The sequence below is a fragment of the Callithrix jacchus genome, chromosome 15 (assembly GCF_049354715.1).
Source record: "Callithrix jacchus isolate 240 chromosome 15, calJac240_pri, whole genome shotgun sequence".
NCBI lineage: Eukaryota > Metazoa > Chordata > Mammalia > Primates > Cebidae > Callithrix > Callithrix jacchus.
This window is the reverse complement of record NC_133516.1, coordinates 91,457,515-91,480,105: the sequence shown is the minus strand read 5'-3', so window position 1 is coordinate 91,480,105 and position 22,591 is coordinate 91,457,515. Positions and strand designations below refer to the sequence as shown.

The 22,591-nt window shown below is 36.0% G+C and overlaps 1 protein-coding gene across 2 annotated transcripts in view; it reads right to left on the bottom strand.

Annotated features, from left to right (window-relative positions):
- Window positions 1-22,591, bottom strand: part of TBC1D23 (TBC1 domain family member 23) — a 60,484-nt gene that overhangs the window by 15,865 nt on the left and 22,028 nt on the right. For both annotated transcript variants that reach the window (XM_008982578.5, XM_002758866.6), the window contains exons 4-13: window positions 21,860-22,064; window positions 16,792-16,915; window positions 12,653-12,777; window positions 12,514-12,560; window positions 11,592-11,695; window positions 10,127-10,249; window positions 8,428-8,520; window positions 5,536-5,706; window positions 2,909-2,951; window positions 1,281-1,387 (exon numbers count right to left, since the gene is read on the bottom strand). In XM_008982578.5, the coding sequence (XP_008980826.1) occupies window positions 1,281-1,387; window positions 2,909-2,951; window positions 5,536-5,706; window positions 8,428-8,520; window positions 10,127-10,249; window positions 11,592-11,695; window positions 12,514-12,560; window positions 12,653-12,777; window positions 16,792-16,915; window positions 21,860-22,064 (1,142 nt within the window). The remainder of the gene's footprint in view (window positions 1-1,280; window positions 1,388-2,908; window positions 2,952-5,535; window positions 5,707-8,427; window positions 8,521-10,126; window positions 10,250-11,591; window positions 11,696-12,513; window positions 12,561-12,652; window positions 12,778-16,791; window positions 16,916-21,859; window positions 22,065-22,591) is intronic.

The window sequence follows — 22,591 nt, the reverse complement described above, 5'->3', positions numbered from 1 at the left end:
CAGTGTTTGCAACAGAAAAAGACTGAAAATTATGTAAATATTGAACAACAGAAAACAATAAATTATGATACACTCATACAATGAAATACTAGTTATTTAAAATGAAAACAGCAAACATTTACTAAGTAAATGGTGATTTCACACAAAGAGCATCAAGTTAAAAATAAGATTCTCGGACAAACCTTATCTGCTGATGTGAAAATAATCTGATATTGATTTGTATGGCCAAAGATAAACCTTAACTAACACAGGTAGTGAGCTACAATTTCATAATAACTACTATTAAATATTTGGTGACAGGTACTACACTTTCCGTTTACTTGCACTTAATCCTCAAGCTATCCTTAGGAAGAGGTTATGCTGTTAACATTTCTATTACACAGGTAAAGAAACCACAGCTGAAAGACCCTGCTGGAGATCATGAAGAAAGTAAGTTGTACAGGTATGTCAGACTTGTAAGCTCAAGCTAGTAACCATCACCCTGTACTGCAGTTTTCCTTCTATTTCTGTTTTAAAAAATAATCATTAGGTAGATGAGCACCAATATTTATGAAAATGATTTAATGACATCTAATTCAACTGACACAAAATACTTAAGTACTGAAAAAGCACAAGAGACCTAATATCCAAATATTTCCAAAGTAGAACAGAAAACCAGATTTACCCACTGTAGCAGAAGCATGTGTGTATTACTACGCAGTAATGTTTACTACTAGTAATGTAAATAAAAATGTAGTAATGTGCATTACTAAATACACATCTCAATAACTAAAAATCAAATAAAATAGGACTGGCAAGTGGTTCTTGTCTTTCTCTGCCTGGCCAATTCTCAAATATAGATAGACTTAAGAACTAATGATATAAGTTTGTGATGGGGATGGGTATAGACATAGTATGCACAAAATGATTGTTAGCCCTAGTATTCTGGAAAAAACTGTGAGAGGCCTGGAACCAGCTTGCTTAAAAGTCCCAGCTATTTATAGAACCCAGATTGGTCCCCTTTGATACTTAAGCTGGAGCATAAAACTGTCATTATGCGACACCAAACTCCAGCTGGACAGGGAAAAATTTGAATTCAGAAGCTGAACTTCAAGAGCTCCCAGCTAGTTTAGCTGTGAAGGATTGCTGTATCATTTCATTAATCTCACAATAATATGACTCTTCATTGCATGTGTTTAAAATATTTTGACTCCACGTCTATTATGGTGGGGGCTTAGCAATTAATCACATTTTCTGGGAATTTATCCAAATCTGGCGACATATTCTCTACATACACTTACATCAACAGAATTGATACTGCTCCTTGAGCCTGAAGTACTAGCAATCCAATGGCCATATCCATTTTCTGGTCCATCCACATTAATGTCTGCCAGGTGCTGCTGCAGTGCTTAAGGTAAATTAAAAAGAAGAAAAACAAAACCTAAAATATCAACCCTCTTTGGAAAGATTCATTACCAAAGAAATATCATAAATATGTCACAGCTGGGAAAAAAGGACCCAAGGACATAATTACAGGTATTTCTTTCTGCCATGTCTGTAAAGGAGTAAAGGCCTTCAAACTAGAGCAAACAACCTTCCTCTTTTTCCTTCTAAAATCCTCTGTACACGGAAATCTTTTCTTAACTGACACTAAAGGTGATAACTGTAAAGCCTTTATGTTTCTTCTCTGGAAGGAAATCTTTCAAGTATTAACAGATAATTTCTGCAACATTTTTATGACATAAAGGATTAGTTGAAAACCGATTATGGCTTTTGTTATACCATAAGGAGACACCAATCAATCTCTCCCATAATAAAGAAGCAATGTTAGGCATTAATAATAACAGAAGGAGAGATTATTCTTGGTGAAGAAGTAACTAACAGTTTTAGAAGAAGTTTCTAAAATCTAGACTATACTATAAAAGAATGCTTTTCAGACACTTTTGAGAATAACAAGCTTAATATATCATGTTATATCATGTCAAGTTTTATATCATGTTACCAGGATTCCTAATAAATAACACTGAGCCTAGAGCCAATACATGTTTAACACTACTTATTAAAAGTACTCTTTTGTACATCATCCTGGGTACGAGCCTCAAAAGTTGTTATCAGATCATGATATATAGGAGATAATCATAATCTTTGTCAGTATCAACAAAGACCAAGAGGAAATATATATATACTTATGTTCCAAAAATTCTACGTTATAGCCTAACTCCCATGATTAAAGCCTAAGATTCCATTAACCTCCACAATACTGATTTGATTTTTGAAGCTTCAGTTGCACAATTGGTTAGCATATGATACTTATATATTGATTTGATTTGATCACTAACTTCCCCAGCATTTACAGTTTAGTTTTGTGATATCTCTTTTTCTAATGTAAGACAGGCTCTTCTAAAATCTTACTACTCTGCCTGCAAAGTAAAATTCTCAATACTTGCCTGCAGAGACCTTGTCAATTATTTTACTATATTAGTCTGCAGATGTGAAAATATCGGTTTATTTTACTCCATTTAGCCAACACTTTTTAAACAGGGAATATCTTCAAGTAGGTAAAAAATAAAATGACAAAACACCTAAAGAGTCCAAAGGGTACACTGTAAAAAGTATTCCTTTAACTGTTCCTTCCCAGTTCCATCATTTAATCCTTCTTCTCCACAGAGGCAACCATATGGGCAGTTTTTCACTCATCTTTACAAAAATATTTCTTGGAAATAAATCTCTTACATCAAACACTCACTCATTTCAATTGTCTATTATGTGTGTTATCTCTATGCCCTGCTGGACTTGTCTTTTCCGAAAATATTGAATGAATGAAGAGAGTCTACCCATTAACTAATGTGACCACTCCACATCAACTCTGTTGATAATCAATACAATTTCTTCTGAAACATGGAGGAAAAAAAATAAATTAAAATCTTACCCATAAATCCTCCACTGGCAATACTCACATATTCTTTGTTTTTCTGTAATAGAAAATTTAAATTATTCCAAAAATGTGACTTAATTAAAACGTTGCCTAGTTCTAAAACATTGATAAATATGGTATCAAGCTATATATTAAATTTCTGGACTTTCTTATTTCCGTGACAGTTTGGACTTTGGCACAGAGAGGCATATCCATTTACCTTATGGTAAAGTCTGGGGCTCAGGTGGGAAGAAGGGACAACTTCAAGGCTATTAACAAGTCTTGATTTTACCTGTATTATAGTTTCAATAGTGCAACTGCCAAACCAAAATTAGTTAAACAGTATTTTAGGTTGTAATCAAGAGTGATTTCTAAAAGCTTTCAAAATATTTTATGACCTTTATTAAAAGATAATATAAAAGGAAACATTACAACTAATTATAAAGAAATAGAAAATGTTAACAGTTTACAAACTACTAAAAACTAATGGATCTAAGTAATAGAAATAAAAAAAGAGAAACACAAAAAAAAGACATCTAAATACTATTTGTCATCTAAAAGAGACAGGCATCACCCTCAGGACCTCCTTCCCCAGAACAAAGTAATTCAATCACATCTCTAGATTTAACTAATGGCTTACAGGAAACACCAGGGACAGAACATGATAGATGATATACCATGTGTATATAATCAGCAAAATCCAGAATGTGAGGAACTCTGTAACACAAATTAATTGGGCTTTTCTCAAATATATGCAAGGAAAAAATTTTAAAAAGGAACCTATAAACTAAATTAACTTAAAAGACATCAACCAAATGTTAACATCTTGCTTTAGATCTTAGAAAAATCAGGGAAACTTGAACACTAGTTAAATTTTTTGAAATAAAGTATGATAATGATGTGGTTATGTCTTTACAACGAGTTTATGGTATTCAGTTTTCCCTACTTTTCAATTTCCTTGAGACCTTCCATGATTAAAATTAGGGAAAAAATTTATAAAACCACATAAATAACTTGAATAATTACAAAAAGTTCTCAATATTCCAAACTCTTGCCCTATGACAGCCCTCACAAGATACAGTACAGTTTATACTGAAGCATTTTTATTTTGTTTTTGAGGTAGGGTCTCGCTCTGTCACCTAGGCTGGAGTACAGTAGCATGACCATGGCTCACTGCGGCCTCAATCTCCCAGCTCATGCAATTCGCCTGCCTCAGCCTCCCAAGTAACTGGGACTACAATTGAACACATCCACACCCAGTTAATATTTTTATTTTTTGTAGAGACAGGGTCTCATTATATTGCCGAAAGTGGTCTTGAACTCCTGGGCTCAAGTGATCCTCTCATCTCAGTCTCCCAAAGTGTTGGGATTATGGGCATGAGCCACTGTGCCTGGCCTGAAGCATTTTTAGAACAGGCCAGTTAAATTTATGAGTAAAATGTCTGGTTCCTTATTTTTGTTATTCTGTATATTTCTAAACTCTTTCCTTTAATAAAATTTAATATCCTACAATCCCTCTCCCAAATATCCTGTTCCTTCTCTGATTTTGCTTTTCAAGGATTTTGTCTTTAAACTTTTTCAAACCAAATTACCAGTAAAATACAACACAAATAGAAATGAATCCAAATTGAGTGGCTTGTGTATTACCATGCCTACCATCTTGCTGATTCCATAGTTCAGGACCACACAAAGTAAGGCCTTTAACACATCAACTGCCAAATAATATCTAATAAACAACTATTTTAATAAAAAGCAAGCCATCACTGAGTGATATTTTTAAAAAAGCAGAGGAACAGGTTGCATAAAATCACTAATTCAAATTAGTTGTTTGGAAGACAATATTTAAACACAAAAAGGAAAGATGGCTCAGTGTTGTGAATGAACATGCATATGTATTTATTCAGTTTCAAATGAAGATACTAAAATGCATTATATAGCTATTGTAAAAAAGCACTAGGACATAAACACAATGTAACATGTTATCAACGTAACATAAGAGGCCAGGGGCAGTGGCTCACACCTGTAATCCCAGCACTCTAGGAGGTCGAGGAGGGCAGATCACTTTAGGTCAGGAGTTCAAGACCAGCCCGGCCAACATGGTGAAACTCCGTCTCTACTATAAATACAAAAATGAGTCAGGCGTGGTGGCGCGTGCCTGTAGCTCAGCTACTCAAGAGGCTGAGGCAGGAGAATAGTTTGAATCTGTGAGGCAGAGGGTGCAGTGAGTGAAGATTGCGCCACTGCACTCCTGCCTGGGCGACAGAGCAAGACTCCATCTCAAAAAAACTAATAATAAATAGAAAAAATAAAAGATCAATGTAATATAATCCAGAAATAGATCTTGATGCACAGAACTCAGTGTATTAATAAGGTGGTATTTTAAATTATACAATTTGTAAGCTATCTGAAGAAATTTTTTTTAATTACTATCTTACTTCTTACACAAAATAAATTCTAGATGGTTTGAGTTAAACATAAAAAGTAAGTACTATAGCATATGAGAAAAATCTGAAGAAGACCTTAACAAGACACAAAACCAAGAAAAATATAGACAAATCTGACAAGCAAAAAGTTATCTACACAAATTTCTCTAAGGTGATAACAATAACCAAGCAACACTGAAATAATCTATGTCAGCATACCTGTAGAAAGTGTGCCAGGACCATGTTCATATACATGTCTTCCTCCTCCCTGCCACTGCCCATAAAACAGAGGTGCTCCCCACCAGCTATGGAGCCAGACTCAATGGACTGCTTCTGTGCTTCCAGCAAGGACTTTACTGACTGTGCAAACTCAGATGGATTCTGGAGCATCTAGACAAATTTTTAAAAGTTAAAAACTTGGCAAGCCTGGTTTACATACATTTGCGAACTTGAAATTTTTTTTAGGAAAAAACCCAATATTTAAAGAGCCATGATGAAAACAAAGGAAAAAAAGGCTCTTATAAATAAAATCCTGGGATAAATGAAATATTTATAAACGTATCTTTAATACATTAGAGCAAAAGTTGAATATTCACAGAAAGACTGAAGCAAGTAAAATACTTCTCCACTAGAGAAAAACTGTTGTTGTTGTTTTCTCTTATATAACAAGTAGCTACAGTGTCCTTAGGTATCATGACAGAAAGAACATAAAACTATGGATCAAAACAAGCTCTGTTTTTCAGTTTCCACTTACATGGCAAACCATGTATTTCTTATATGATAGTCAGAAATAAGAGAAGGCATTTATTTATCAGAACTGTTCCAGGTAATGGAGACACAAGGATGAAATATTCATTTCATACCCTCAAGGAAACAAGTATGACAATGACAACAAAGATGTTTAAAAACCGTTTTAATGGAGATACATAAAAAGTATGGTGAATAATTAACAGAAAAATGGATAAGCCATATAGAAAAGCAATTTGTAAAAAACAAAAGCAAACATAAATAAACAGCACACTCACAAAAAATAATGTCAACCTCATCAGTAATTACAACTATTTTTCACTTAACATTCTGGTAAGGTATGAAAAGATTGATAATGTTCAATAATGTCGATGGCATTCTCATTTACAGTTCTGAAACATAAGGTGGTTCCACCTTTTTAAAGGGCCATATGATGGTCTCTAGTAAAATGCATATGCCCACACAACTCAATAAAACAATTTTACTTTTAATAATCTATTTTACAGAAATATTTGCATAATTTCACAAAGTGTATATAAAGATGTTAACTGCAGCATTGTTTATTACAAGAAAACAAAAAATTACTCAAATATACATCAATCAGGCAATAAATTATAGTATACCTATATGTACCATGGACCACTATGCATCATTAAAAAGAATGTACTTATATCAAAAGCTCTCTTAGATACTGTTAAGTGAAAAATCAAGCAGCAAAACAAGAAATATATAAATAGATATTAAAGGTCTAGAAAATTAAGTTGATAATATTCTTTAAAATTTTTTTTTTAATTTTTAAATTTTTATTTTTTTACTCCATTCTGCAGATGAAACTTTAAAATGTTTTAAAAATTCAAGCCAGGTGTGGTGGCTAATGCCTATAATCCCAACACTTTGGGAGGCTGAGCAGGTGGATCACTTGAAGCCAGCAGTTTGGAACCAGCCTGGCCAACATGGTGAAACCCCCTCCTCTAGTAAAAATATAAAAATAGCCAGGTGTGGTGGCACACAACTGTAGTCCCAGCTACTGAGGAGGCTGAGGCAGGAGAATCACCAGAACTCAAGAGGCTGAGGTTGCAGTGAGCCGAGATCACACCACTGCACTCCAGCCTGGGTGGCAGAGAGAGACTCGGTCTCAAAAAAAAAAAAAAAAAATCAATTCATGTATTCATGAATATTTGAGTAAATTTTCAAAACAGAAATGAGAGGGGACTCAAGGAAGAGAAAGGTGGAGTTTACTTACAGAATATGGATGAGCTAAGATGGCCTTTCTCATAATATCTGAAACCCTGATTCCTTCTACTAGTTTTCTCTCAATATCACCTAAGCTAGTTTTCTCTCCTACTAGTTTTCTCTCAATATCACACATCCTTTCAATATTAGCATCAAATTTTTCAGACAACTTGGGAAGGGGAAGGGTAGACTTAATATTTAGCAAAGAGGCTTCTTATCCCATCCCTGGGTTCCTCGTCCCTGAGGCTTTGATGATCCTAGAACGGCTTAAATGATGTTAGCCTCAATTCTACCAATGGCTCTATTCATCTCTGACAATATTTAATTATTTACTTTACCCATTCTTCAAATTAAATGACCTAGGATAGTAGTGTTAACAATTAAGTACTTTTATGCCAGATACTACCCTTATTAAATATTTTATTATATGCATAAATACGATTAAAAATGGCTTAAACAGATTTCTTACTCAATTACAATAAAAGCTGATATCCAAAGAGTACTTACGAGGTGCAATGCACTATGCTAAGTGCTCTGTTAGGTAGCTCAAACTAAGTTCAGAATTTACTGACATAACAATGGTAAGCAATAGTAAGCCACAGTGAGCATTGTTTTTGACTACCCTTTATGATGCCAAAAGGGTAACTGGGCCAGGCATGGTGGCTCATCCCAGCACCTTGGGAGGCTGAGGCAGGGTGTCACCTGAGGTCAGGAGTTTGAGACCAGCCTGACAAACACAGTGAAACCCCATCTCTAGTAAAAAAATATGACATTAACTGGGCATGGTGGCAGGCACCTGTAATCCCAGCTACTTGGGAGGCTGAGACAGAAGAATTGCTTGAACCTAGGAAATGGAGGAGCAAGATCATGTCTTAGCAGTGAGCCAAGATCACGCCACTGCACTCCTGCCTGGGCAACAAGAGCAGAACTCCATCTCAAAAACAAACAAACACAACACAACACAACACAACAAAAGGGTATCTAGCTGAAAAGGAAACCTGACAGCAACACTTTTCTTATAAGAGCAGAGACTCCCTCCTGAAGCAGAAAGAAAAAATTCCCCAATCTGGGACCTATAAACTAAAGAAAAAAAAGTTCCTTTAAGAATAATTAATTAGCATTTATACTAACCAGATCTGAATCTAAATGGAAAGCAGTTGATAAATGCCCAGCGTTATACTGTTCTGCAGGACGGCAATCCACCACAAAGAACCGGACTCCTTCCTAAAAAACAAACATTTGACATACAGAAATTTGCAATGAGGTTCACACTGCACAATATAATATTGAGAGTTAACTGAAGAAAGGGAATAAGTTTATTAAAAAATGGAATGCTGCATGGAATTAGGAAGACCTAGTTAGTACAGAAAATAACCTGGAGGTCCTAAATACTTTCATTTATTTTAAACAGTTAAAACATTTTTTTTTAATGTTGTTCTTTACTGGAAAGTCTTAAAATACACAGCAGGAGAGTATCTGAGCTATAAAACTAATTATACTGGAATCTGACAATGTACCATGTAAATGCTATACAGTTAAAAACAAAACTCTAGATATGCTATTCTTATTTTTGCAAATCTGCAAATTTATCAACGGCTCAGTTCACATAAGAACTAAACATCTATTTTGTGTGGGGGAAATGAGGAGAAAATGTTCTACAATACTAGTTTCAACTAAAGAAGTTCTCATGGGTCTTTTTAAACTAGATAATGTTTTCATTTGTTTTTGTTTTGAGACGGAGTTTCGCTCTTGTTACCCAGGCTGGAGTGCAATGGCGCGATCTCGACTCACCACAACCTCTGCCTCCTGGGTTCAGGCAGTTCTCCTGCCTCAGCCTCCTGAGTAGCTGGGATTACAGGCACGCGCCACCATGCCCAGCCAATTTTTTGTATTTTTAGTAGAGACGGGGTTTCACCATGTTGACCAGGATGGTCTCGATCTCTTGACCTCATGATCCACCCGCCTTGGCCTCCCAAAGTGCTGGGATTACAGGCGTGAGCTGCCGTGCCCAGCGTTTTTGTTTTTTAAGAGATGAGGTTTCACCATGTTGGCCAGGATGGTCTTGATCTCTTTACCTCATGATCCGCCCACCTCAGCCTCCCAAAGTGCTGGGATTATAGGCGTGGGCCACTGCACCTGGCCTCATTTGTTTTTTAATATTAGTTTGAATAAGAAAAAAGTGAGATGCTTGTAATTTGAAAATTCTCAATAACCAGTATAGATACAGTAAGAAATCCAACTAAGAATGATCTACCATAAAAGGCCATCTTCCCATGTTCATTTCTCTTCTGCCCTCAACCTTGGAAATACACTACACCTTCCAAATGTACACCATGGTTAACTATTGCACCACCAGTGGTAAAGAGCATATATTAAAAACATCATTGGTCAAAGTGACTCATTAGATTTTTATGAAGAAAATTACATTTTCACAATTCTCATTTGCTACAGATTTTATGGAACTAAGCCATGTAATTCAATTAGCTGTTAACTACCAGAAACTTTTAAATGCTAAATACAGCCTTTTAAGTACTTTATACAATGACACATTTAGTCTCTCTACTGAAATATGAAAAAAGATATGGCCATTTACAAAAGTTGGTGTCAAGAATTACAACAATAATTAATTATAGACAAGTATCGCAACACACAGGCTGACAAGTTTTAAAATGACCCTCTGAACGTAAGATTTAACACAGTCATTCAAAAAGGCAAAAGAACCACCTTGTTGCAGTAAATTGATTTTGTGGGAATCAATGAACAGGGAGGAAGCTGGTTCCTTGTATTTAAAAGCAACGGTCCCCTAACAAACTGGGTTTCCTTTACTTACCCCTTGTAGCTGATTTGCTTGAAGGATCTCTGACACTGAGATGGCCAAACAAAGAGCCTGACTCAGATCTGCATCATCATCCTTAATTCCCAACAAAGTACTACCAAAGAGATGGTGATTATCCTGTTGGAAAAGAAATTTTTAAACGATATTAAAAAATCAAAATTTCTTCCTAAAAATATTCTTATTAAACTATGACAAAAGGTAAAATTAATATATTCTTGAGCTGTGATTTTTAAAACTTAACATTACATAATCTCAAATTTTATAGGCTAAGAATTACAAAAAAGTCACATAAAGTCCCTACTGTAGTGCTCACATGAAATGAAAGAAAAAAACACACATTTTACATAGCTATTTTCTACACTACCATCTGTAGTTAATATTAAATTTTAAAAATGGTTACTTAAAATTTTTCATAACTTAAAATTAAAAATGTGGCAGAAATGAATTGCATAAATGAGTTAATATACTGATCCACAGCCTGCTCTAATTCACAACTGCTACTACAGATTTATTATGTCTGAAGAATAAAAGGTGCACCTTTTGAAACAGAAAAACAGTGAGACTTTTTTTCACTCAACATTTTAAACTACTATCTTACCATCTGACTTATGCAACATTGTTAGGAACTGAAGAGTTCTATATAAGAAAAGTATTAAAATAGCTGAAATTCGTCCCTAGAAATAAATTTTTTTAATTAGTTATTTTTGAGGGAAAATGTTCTTAAAAGACTTCCTTTACCTACTTTATAAAACACACTATACTAAACATAATCTAACTTTATCTTAACACTTCAGTGACAATAATAGTGCCAACTAGAAATTATGATGACAGAATGCTTTAAAAAAAGAGATAATAAATAATGCTCTCGTGGGCACCTAAAGTCATATACAGACTTGTTTGCTTTATAAATATAAACTTGTGCCTCTTCCACTATCACACCTTTTGCTTCTTAGTTTCATTTTTCAGGAGTTCACACCACTCATACTTCTAATCTGATGTCCTTTATTGAAAGCACTTGTCCGGTCTAAGGATCTAGGTCTTCATGGGTCTAAGTGACCTTTCTTCATAAGAAAGCTCTGCATCACTAAGACTGTACAAGGGTGAACTCCAGAAAAAAGTGGCATAACTCTACCCCCTCCACTGGATTATTGCAGTATAATAATTTTTAACGTCAAGAAAGGACTAATTTAGAAAATATTTCACAGTCAGTTTTCTTACGATCAGAGATAACAGTAATCAGAAGAGAGGTAAGATGCTTCCTACTATCTTTTTAACTTGTCTGTTCCTCCACTAGGGAGGGTATTTACTGAAAGGAAAAAGAAATCACACAACACTACAACACATAAAGAAACGGAAAGAAACTGACGACCTAAAGTATTTTAACTAAAGTGAATACAAAGTAATAAAACAATGTACAAAATGTAAAATACAAAGTAGTTGGTCATTTCTTCTTTTATACCTTCCTAAAAGAAGCTGGAGTTTTACTGCAATAATACTGAGCCAGAGAGAAAAGGTCTTCTATATCTTCTAGATTCAGACTGGATGGAGTATTTTCCAAGAACTCTGAAATAAGATTATAGACATAATATTTAGTAGTTTCTGAAAAATGCAAACATTGTTTATGTATCAGAACTGAAATATCTTCAACATAAACACTATGTAAATGGAATCTAAACAGTGGTGCTTTTATGACTGCAGAGAAGTGGATTTCCCCAAATGAGCTAAAACTGTTAATAGAAATCTCTTGTTAGTGAAGGATGGTGTCAGGCAATCAAACCAAATTCCTTAACCTTAATTAGAATTCTATGATTTATTTATCTAACATATATGAAGAAGTGCCAGGGCTCTAACGTACAAAATGTCTAAGAAATAGTTACTGATTTAAGGAACTTTGTCTTGTGTGAGAAAATAAAAATAAATCATTATAATATAGTAAGATAAACATTATTATACAGATAGCACAATGTGCCAGGCAGTATAGAGAGGAAGTAACTATCTGTATGTGGGGGATATGGTGGGGAGAACCCAAAAGGAAAACCAAGGTTTCACAATTGAAATATCATATAAAATGAGTATTGAAAGGTAAATTAAGGATAGGTAGGGAGACAGGGAGGAGGGCAATCTATTTGAACATTGAAACCAAAGAAATAGTATATGGAAAGGAATGAAAGCATCAACAAACATCAAGGAATGAATGAAGACGACAAAATAAAGGAAAACAGTCATTAAGATCTGTACCTGGAGAGTGTTTATATAATTTCAGAGGTGAAAGGATTCTCAGAGCCCTTCTAGACTAATCTCCTAACTCGATGAATGAGGAAGCTGAGTTTTACACCGATAAAGAGACCCGAAATGTTTTCACTACCTTAAATGATACTTACGGATAACTTCTTCCTTGCTGTCAGACTCTTGTGTTAAAATGACTTCTCTGTAAAAGAGAATGAAATCAGTTTGAGTTAAATATTAACAGAGCACCTGAGAAAAAACAGGAAAGAAAAATCTAATCAACCAGATACTTACTTTGCATTAACAAGGATAATTAACATTAAGAAATAAATAAAAAACGGATCTGCTTGTTGTAGATATCCATCCCATATTGCCTGAGTGACTTCGACGGAACAGTAACATGCAAAAAGACTTCCAAGCTGTAATCAGGAAATGAAATGAGAGACATAAACCACTGGAGGTGACTTGTTCTCTTAAAAGTATTAAAGCATATGAATAAGAAACATTACATCAAATTATCTGCACCTGATATTTAACGCCTACCTTAATCTTAGTGTATGAAATCTAAAGGCAAAACATGTGAATTCAAGGGACAATGGAGCCACTTATTAACTGTGAGACTTAAAACATGTCAACCTCTTTAAAGCTTCCATTTTTACTTCTGTAAAAGAGAGGAATACTGCTACCCATCTTCTACTACTGTTGTGAAAAGAATACTAAAGTAACTAGCACATATCTTTGTCATGGCATAACTAGCATAATTATGGTCTGAGCACCATAGGAGTAACTAAAATAATTACAATATGGTAACAGCACAGTATTTAATTACAAGGTAATTGTGAGGATCAAACTCGGTAATTTAAGAGCAGCTAATAAAACTTTAATCATAACATAAATATGAATTGCTCCCAAAGCTCACTTGTACATCACTTTAAAGAGGTCAGGCCAGGCAAGGTGGCTCATGCCTGTAATCTCAGCACTTTAGGAGGCCAAAGTGGGTAGATCACCCGAGGCTAGGAGTTTGACAACAGTCTGGTCAACATAGTAAAACCCCATCTCTACTAAAAATACAAAAATTAGCTGGGCATGGTGGCGCGTGTCTGCAGTCCCAGCTACTGCAGAGGCTGAGGCAAGAGAATAACTTCAACATGGGAGGTCATAGTGGGCTGAGTCTGCACCAGTGCACTCCAGCCTGAGCAACAGAGTGAGGCTCTGTCTCACCAAAAAAACAAAAACAAAAACAAAACAAAAAAAAGGAGATTAAACAACATTCATATCCTTCAATAGATTTCAGGAGCTCTATAGTTTTAGATTTCAAATAAAAGAGTTGTTATTTTATAAGCCCAGTAGTGTTTTAAGTTGCATGAAATAATATTTTTAGATCATTGAATTTTCATTAGATACAGAAATAATTCCATCTACAGGTTTAAATTTAAAACATTTTTTAATGGCTAAAGAGAATTAATGGGAACACATATATTTAGCGCATACTTTGTGCAATACTAAACTAATACTAAACTATTATCACATATCATTAAAAATACCTTAGTTCTCACCACAGGCCTGCAAAGTAAACACATTTCTTCTCACTTCACAGGTGAGAAAATAGATTTCAATTACTCTACATTTTTTTTCAGGTGAAGAACTTGCATGATGTTACTTTCTCAAGCTCACAGAGCTAGTGAGTGGTGTTGGGAATAGGAAAAAGCCTAAGATTCCACAGCCCGTGTAATTGCCATCACACTTGATCACAAGGCTTTTAAAATACGTAATGTGACTAAGGTTTTTGTGGTTGCTTTAAAAATTACGATGATAAATACAGATTAGAAGAGGCACATACAGAATAGTAACATTCAGCCATATTTAAGGGCTCACTTAGCTAAACTAAAGCTACCACTGCACTGCTCACAATGACAGCTTCTCAAGGCTTAGGAATTACTTTTTAATTGTTTCACCTCGTGATATTTTAAAAACTCCATTTCATCAGCATTCAATACTGCTAGCGAGAATAAACTATCTGGCATATTGGCTGAAGAGAAACCACTCAGTTTGAACCTCCAGCTACCAGCACTAATTCAGAGCTCTGGCATCATAAACGGCATTTCCTAGGCAGAGAGACCTCTAGTAATTACTAAAATGCTTAAGAGAAATCGTTTACTACTTTAACATAAATAAGTAGATTCAGTGGCATCATATGAATCTCAGAGAAGCTAGTTTTACAGGTATTTTATTATTTTAACTCAAAGTGACAAGAGTAGGCTTGGCTCACTCCTGTAATCCCAAGCACTTTGGGAGGCCTGGGTGGGAGGATTGCTTGAGCCCAGGAGACCAAGACCAGTTCAATCAATACAGTGAGACCTTGTCTCTACAAAAAAAATTAAAACATTAGCTGAGCATGGTGGTGCGTGTCTGTAGTCCCAGCTACTCAGGAGGCTGAGGTGGGAGGATCACTTGAGCCCAGGAGGTGGAGCTTGCAGTGAGCCAAGACTGTGCCACTGCACTGCAGCCTGGGAGGCCAGAGCAAGACCTCATCTCAAAAAAAAAAATGACAAGACTGGCCAAGAGGGAACTAAAGAACAGGCTACTCAGGTTTGAGATTTAATGAGCCCATAAGTGAAACCAGTTAGAATTCTCCAGCTACCCATATCCTGATTGTTAACTCATCCTATCATCCTCCGAAGTAGGATAGTTCTATTATCTCCATTTTGCAGATGAGGAATTGAAGCTCAGAGGCTAAGTGTCTTAGATCACACAGTTAATAACGGGAAGAAATGAGATTCTTCCTGAAGAAAAGTTAAGTAATACATAATAAAACAATAAGAATAGTCTCCTAGCACCCAATCATTGTTTTAGAAAGATCTTCAAGTTAACCAGAAGAGCAGTTTTCAAAGTGTGGTCTGAGGACCCCCTAGAAGCCCCCAGGATTCTTTACAGGGGATCTATAAAGTCAAAACTGTTGTTACAAAAATATGTAAAATTTACTTGCCTTTTTCATATTTAAATCATCAAAAACAAATAATAGAATTCTCCAATGGCTACATGATATGTAATATGATCACACTGAATAAAGAAGTAGATATGGGTCAGGTGTGGTGGCTCACACCTGTAATCCCAGCCCTTTGGGAGGCTGAAGCAGGCGATCACCTCAGGTCAGGAGTTCGAGACCATCCTGGCCAACATGGTAAAACTCTGTCTCTACTAAAAATACAAAAATTAGTCAGGCGCGGTGGCGGGCACCTGTAATACCAGCTACTTGGGAGGCTGAGGCAGAAGAATCACTTGAACCCGGGATGCAGAAGTTGCAGTGAGCTGAGATCGTGCCACTGCACTCCAGCCTGGGCAACAAGAGCGAAAACTCAGTCTCAAAAAAAAGCAGATAGGATAATCCATCTTTGATGTGGCCAAACATTAATGAGATTTGCAAAAATATAAAACAATGCCACTACTTTAATTTTCTTTTGGAAAACAGTTGTTTATGTTAAAACAGACTATTTATATCATCATGTTATAAATTTATAATTACTTTTAAATAAACCTTTAAAATTCCTTAGTTTTAACTTTTTTTTTTTGAGATAGAGTCTCATTCTGTTGCCTAGGCTGAAGTGCGGTAGTGCAATCTTGGCTCACTGCAACCTCTGCCTCCCAGGTTCAAGTGATTCTCCTGCCTCAGCCTCCTGAGTAGCTGGGATAAGAGGCACACGTCACCACACCTGACTAATTTTTTTTTTTTAATAGAGATTGGGTTTTACCATGTTGGCCAGGCTGGTATCAAACTTCTGACATCAACTCAGCTGTCTGCCTCAGCCTCCCAAAGTGCTGGAATTACAGGCATGAGCCACGGCACCCAGACTAGTTTTAAATTCTTCTCAGCATAATCCATGTGGATCATCAACAAATTTTAAGAGTGTAAAGAGTCCTGACACAAAAAGGACTGAGGATCATAGACCTAAAATAAGACTTCCCATTGAAAATACAAAGAAAGTATGATAGAGCACTGGGTTATGCTTTATATCATATTAACCATTTGATAACCTTAAGTCATTTTCCTTGTGACTGTATACCAATTCTTATACACATCATCAATTTAAACAAAGTTCTCAATTGAACTGATATATGTATCATATATTAAATTTTTATATTCATATTACATATGTAAATATTAATTGTAATATTTAGTTGTAATTAGTTGTAAATATTAGTTATATTTACAAATACATGTAAAATAAAAGTAAACATCATAGTAAATAATCTGAACTAACCTAAGTGAAGAGCAAAGAAAGTTATTTTGAAATGCCAATAATTTTACCCCTTGCTTTAAACAGTAATGATCTATAATTAGCACTTTCCTTTCCCTTTTTTGAAAAAAACCCTGCCTAAATATAGTTTTATATAAATCTATTTTTCATTAAATGTTCCTACTTTCACTTTATTACCCAGTTGAGTGCATAGGAGTCTGGAGTAATTTTCTTTGTATCAAGATAAGAACAAAGCTCAGGCTCATGGTATTGGATGAGCAACCTGAAGAGATGAAATGGTCTCCCCTTCTGGGAACAATCCCTAGAAGACAAGAGAAGCAAAGTTTTTTGCATTAACAGATCAGAAATCATTACATTAGTAACCAATCTGCCTGCTATCCCCACTTCCACAGCATTCACTGGAAGCCTACCTGACAGCACAGGCAGGGGTCCCTTGCTAACACCTTTTTCAATGTCCCTGGCTTGACAAAAGTTGTAGAAACAGGTCTAAAGCCACTCTAGGGAGATTCTCGCAGGTGAACCCAGGCAGCACGTAAGTGAGAGTACTACAGGGATCACTGAAAACAACGTTTAGGTTATTTTGATATAGCTGGGATCCCAAAAGGAGATCGGAAGAGCCCTGAAGAAGCCCAGCCCCTTCCTTCTCTACCAAAAAAGAGAACTTCTAGAAAGCAGGCTTTACATTAGCTCCACAGTTTATATACTCAATTAGGAATGTTTTTAGCAAAGGCACAAGTGTGAAACGAGCAGGTAAACATTTCAGAAATAGTGGCCTTAAAAACTGTTGAAGTGGCCTGAGTACCAAGTCCTCAGAACAAATTCCAAAAGGTGCCGAAATACTCATTTTGTTCAATAACGGTCCTACTTCAAAGGGTTACTGTGAGAGCGAAATGGGAAAACTGAATCTGAATGTTGTTTTAAAGTAAAAGGCACCAAACATGTATATTAAGATTTTTGCCTTTTTTAAAACAAATATCACATTTTGCTGCCAGAGACTTCAAAAGTAGAAAGAAGGTACTCTACTTAGCATATGGGTGGTGAAATAATCTGTACACCAAACCCCCGTAACAAACAATTTACTATGTAACAAACCTGCACATGTACCCCTAAACCTAAAATAAAAGTTAGGAATAATTACAAAGCACACACAGATGCATTTTGGGCCGTGGATTCCCTACAGTTTCTGGTCATCATTTCAGGAAGCATCTCAGCCTGCTCAGCTTTAAGAAAACTCCTCTGCCACACGTCACAGTAGCTACTCACAATCTTGATCCAAAAATTATTGTCCCTATACTCAGGTACACAAGCATTTGAGCCCAGAGATAACAAACCCTTGGAGCAGGTCCACATGTGGTCCATGAACTAGGCTCACTCCTCAGGAAACATAGTTGCTTCCTCCTTCCCATGCTCAGGCCCTGATCTTGAATTCAGAAGCCTTATTATCTTCTAACTCCCACATAAGCAGCAGTCTTAGAAAATCTTTCCAGCCCAGAGGATTTGTTAGATACTATTATATTCATGTTAATTCATGTTCCTGTGTGCATGTTTATAATAACTCAAACAGAATACTTCATAGAAAAAATCTCTCGAAAGAGATTGGAGTTTTGGTACTGGATATAGGGAGATAGCTACATGTTTTTTTTGTTTGTTCTTTTGAGATGTGGTCTGGCTCTGCCACCCAGGTTGGAGTGCAGTGATGTGTCTCAGCTCACTGCAACCTCTCTGCCTCCTGGGCTCAAAGCACCCTCCCACTCGGCCTCTCTAGTAGCTGGCACTACAGGTACTACACCACCATGCCTGGCTGACTTTTTATTTTTTGTTTTTTCATGTTACCCAGGCTGATCTTGAACTCCGGGGCTCAAATGATCCTCCCTCCTTGGCCTCCCAAACTGCTGCGATTCCAGGCATGAGCCACCATGCTGGGCCAGAGGTAGTTACTTTTTAACCAAAACAGTTAAAAATAAAAAAGCAATACTGCAAATGCAGTTAATTCCAGACAGTCTGGTTAAAGTACGGTGTTACTGTTAACAAGGTGTTGACTCATTCTTCTTCATTTAGACCAGGAGGCTTCACTAATTCCTCAGTTCCATCAACTTTACTCCATTCAGCTTTTGTACTGAGATACATTCTACTATTACAAGGGAAGGAGGCAAGAATGTATCTAATGAATTGGCAAAAAACTGAAAACAGCTCAAAGCACAGGCCATCATAATAAAAGTCAACTATTTATTGAGGAAATACCATGTGCCAGACAATATAGTAAGCATTCTACAAAGTTATTTCATTTTATCTTACATTTTATCAAATGATCCTATGAAATATATACCCATTTTACAGATAAGAAAACTGAGGCTCAATTGAAATCAAATAGCTCACTGAAAGTAAAATAGCCAAGAAGTGTTGGAGCTAAGACTTGTACACAGAAACTGGACATTAAGTCATCACGCCATACTGCTCCCTTATATATATAATTCAATATTTCAGCAAGTGGTATTTTTGTAGGGATACCATCTCTAAAAAAGCAAACTGTGAAGAAAATGAAGGTAAAAGGCCTCACGTAAAAAAAAAATAATAAAATAAATGAAATTAATGCTGTAGTTTCTTTTAAGTATTTTTATTTTTTATTTTTTTTAAGACAGGGTCTCACTGTCTCCAGGATGGAATGCAGTGACAGGATCATGGTTCACTTTAGCCTCAACCTCCCTGGGCTCAGGTGGTCCTCCCACCTCGGCCTCCTGAGTAGCTGGGACTACAGGTGCACACCACCACCACCTGCCTAATTAAAAAAAATTTTTTTTTGTAGAGTCAGGGTCTCACTATGTTGCCTAGGCTGGTCTCAAACTCCTGGGGTCAAGTCTGTTTTCTTCACATAAAGCAGTATGGCTTTAAGGTAGCGCAAAGGTTCTCCATCCTGGTGCACATCAGAATCACCTGGGGAGATTTAAAAATACCTATACCTATGCTCTTTGCAGTCCACTTATATTTGAAACTTTAACAGCTTATTGGGGAAAAATAAAGGAGTGCAAAAGACTTATTGAAAAAAAAAACCCACAACAACAACAACTCTAGGGACCAGTATATTCTAAAAGTACTTTGGGTGAAGAGTCATTTCTCCAAAGAAGAAATACAAATTGCCAATAAACACATAAAAAGATGCTCAGCATTAGCCATTAGGGAAATGCAAGTCAAAAACTATAAAGAAATGTTACTTCACATTCACTAGGATGGGCTATAAGCAAAAGACAAATGTTGACAAGGATGTGGAAAAACCGGGATCTCCACTGACTTGGTAACATACAATGCAGCTGCTTTGGAAAAATCCAGCAATTCCACAAAAAGTTAAACATAATTACCATATGGTCCAGCAATTCCCCTTGTAGGCACATACATCCCAGAAAAACATGCCTACATAAAAACTTGTATACAAATGTTCACAGCAACATACTCAGTAAAAAAGTGAAAATCCAAATATCCATCAACTGATGAATAAAATGTGGTATACACATACAATAAAAAAATACTTGGCAAAAAAAAGAAATGAAGTATGATACATGATACAATATGAAAACATAATGCTAAACATTAAAGGCAGTCACAAAAAACATGTAAACTATGATTCCTTATATAGGGGAGGAATGCGAGGAACCATACCAATCCTTCCTCCCATTTTGGGAGAAAACGGAGACTTGACTACTAATGGATATGGGATTTCTCTTTGGGGTGATAAAATGTTCTAAAATTGGTTGTGGCTATGGCTGTACAACTCTGTGACTATAACTAAAGCCAGTGAATTGTACACATTAAAGCGGTGAATTTTATGGTATGTAAACAATATCTCAATAAAGTTGTTATTAAAAAAAGAAAGAGAAAAAGTGCCTCAGTTGATTCTAATAAGCAACCAGGGCAGAGAAGCATATCAGTAAAGTCCTGGCTATCTATACAAACTTAGGTTTAAATCCTGACTCTATCACACACCAGAAGTATAATCCTGGAAAGTAATTTAATTTTTCTTCCTTTGCTTCAGTTTCTGTAGCTGTAAATCAGAGGTATCTACCTTACAGTGGTCACTATTAAGAAAAAATACAAAACACACACCCTGTACAGTGTGGTATCACATAAAAGGTAATAAGAAATAAGAGTCAGTTAACTATCAAAGTCCAGATTAGTGATTCTCTACCTTGGCTATACGCTGAAATTAATTAGTAAGCTCTAAACAAACTGATGCCTAGGTCCCATCACCAATGGAGTTTGATTTAATTATTCATGCATGCAAAGAGTCATTAGGATTTTTAAGAGCTCCCCTATAGTTCTAATGTGCATTCAAGGTTGTACAACCAAGCCACTAGTCTAGACTATATCTAAAAGTTTTTTTGGCACTAAAATTCTAACTATCTGATCCACTGCATTGGGAACTGCAGCAATTCTTTCTTGCCTCATGAGTGCTGCCCACCACACCACGACCCCCACCATAGCCACCTGCACATCTGTCTGATCTCAACTTAAATGCCACTTACCCAAGGGAGCCATTCCTGACCTCCAGGATAAGTTAGGTGGCCCCCATTATACATTCCCATAGCACTCTATATTTCACCTTCCTAACATTCAGCACACTTCAATCTAAACTCCTCAATAAGGTAGCACCCCTAAAATTTTACTTTTCACTTGCACACTGTAATGTTTTTATTTTACAGGTAAAGAAACTAAAATAGAGATACCACCAAATAAACTGGAAGAATTATGTATATAAACTCTAAAATCATAAATTCTTTTTTAAAAATAAATTTCTTGTGTATACTTAAAATATACAACGTTATAAAAACCACATAGAAATGGTTACTATCACAGAACAAAACAATGTACCTATCATCTCCCACGGCCACTTTCTCCTCTGTGGCAAAAGCAGCTATGACTATATAATTAACTATAGTCCCCACGGCCTATATTAGGTCTTTCAACTTGTTCATCACACATATTTGCTATTTTGCATCCTTTGACCTAGATCTCCCCACTTTCTCCCATAACTCCAACCCTGGTAACCACTTCAGAAGTATACATTTTTAACTAAAGAATCATTTAAAAAATGTTTATAACCACAAAAATAAAATAACAATTATGGCTCAAACAACCTTCAAAATTACTTGAACCTTTTACTTTACTGCCAAAGTTAATCTAGCAACTTTAGCTTAAAGCAAACTAGACCTGTATTCACTTTTAAAAACTCTAAGAAAACTATATAATGTTTTACCTGGGAATGTACTTATTCATTATGGCATAAAAGCAGTTGTATAAATCGCTGCGTGGTAGCTGAAGATGCACCAATGGTTTGAGTAGATGTATCCAGCTAAGGGATGTGCTATATTTAATGTTACGTGATTTACAATAAAAGGTAATTACAGATTCGATATCCAAAAGTAATTCTGCTGCCTTCTCCTCTGGCACTGAAAGCTGATCTAGAAAATAAATGTTAAAAATAAAGTCACCGAGGGCCTGTTAGAGGCTGTTATTGGACATAACACTTGTTTACAAATAGACAATACTGTGTTAGTACCTTTATAGAAAGAAAGTAAAACTACACGAAAGCACATTTTCTCTTATACTTAACAATCATTGGTTCACAGATCCAAAACCCAAGGAAAAAAACATAGTCGAAACTCTTTCTAATAGTTTTTCTTTTTTGAGATGGAGTTTTGCTCTTGTCGCCCAGGCTGAAGTGCAATGGTGTGATGGATCTCAGCTCACTGCAACCTCTGCCTCCTGGCTTCAAGTGATTCTCCTGCCTTAGCATCCCAATTAGCTGGGACTGCAGGCACCCACCACCACGTCCGGCTAATTTTGTACTTTTAGTAGAGACAGGGTTTCACCATGTTGGCCAGGCTGGTCTCAAACTCCTGACATCGGGTGATCCGCTGGCCTCGGCCTCCCAAAGTGCTGGGATTACAGGTGTGAGCCAACACACCCAGCCTTATAACAGTCTTTT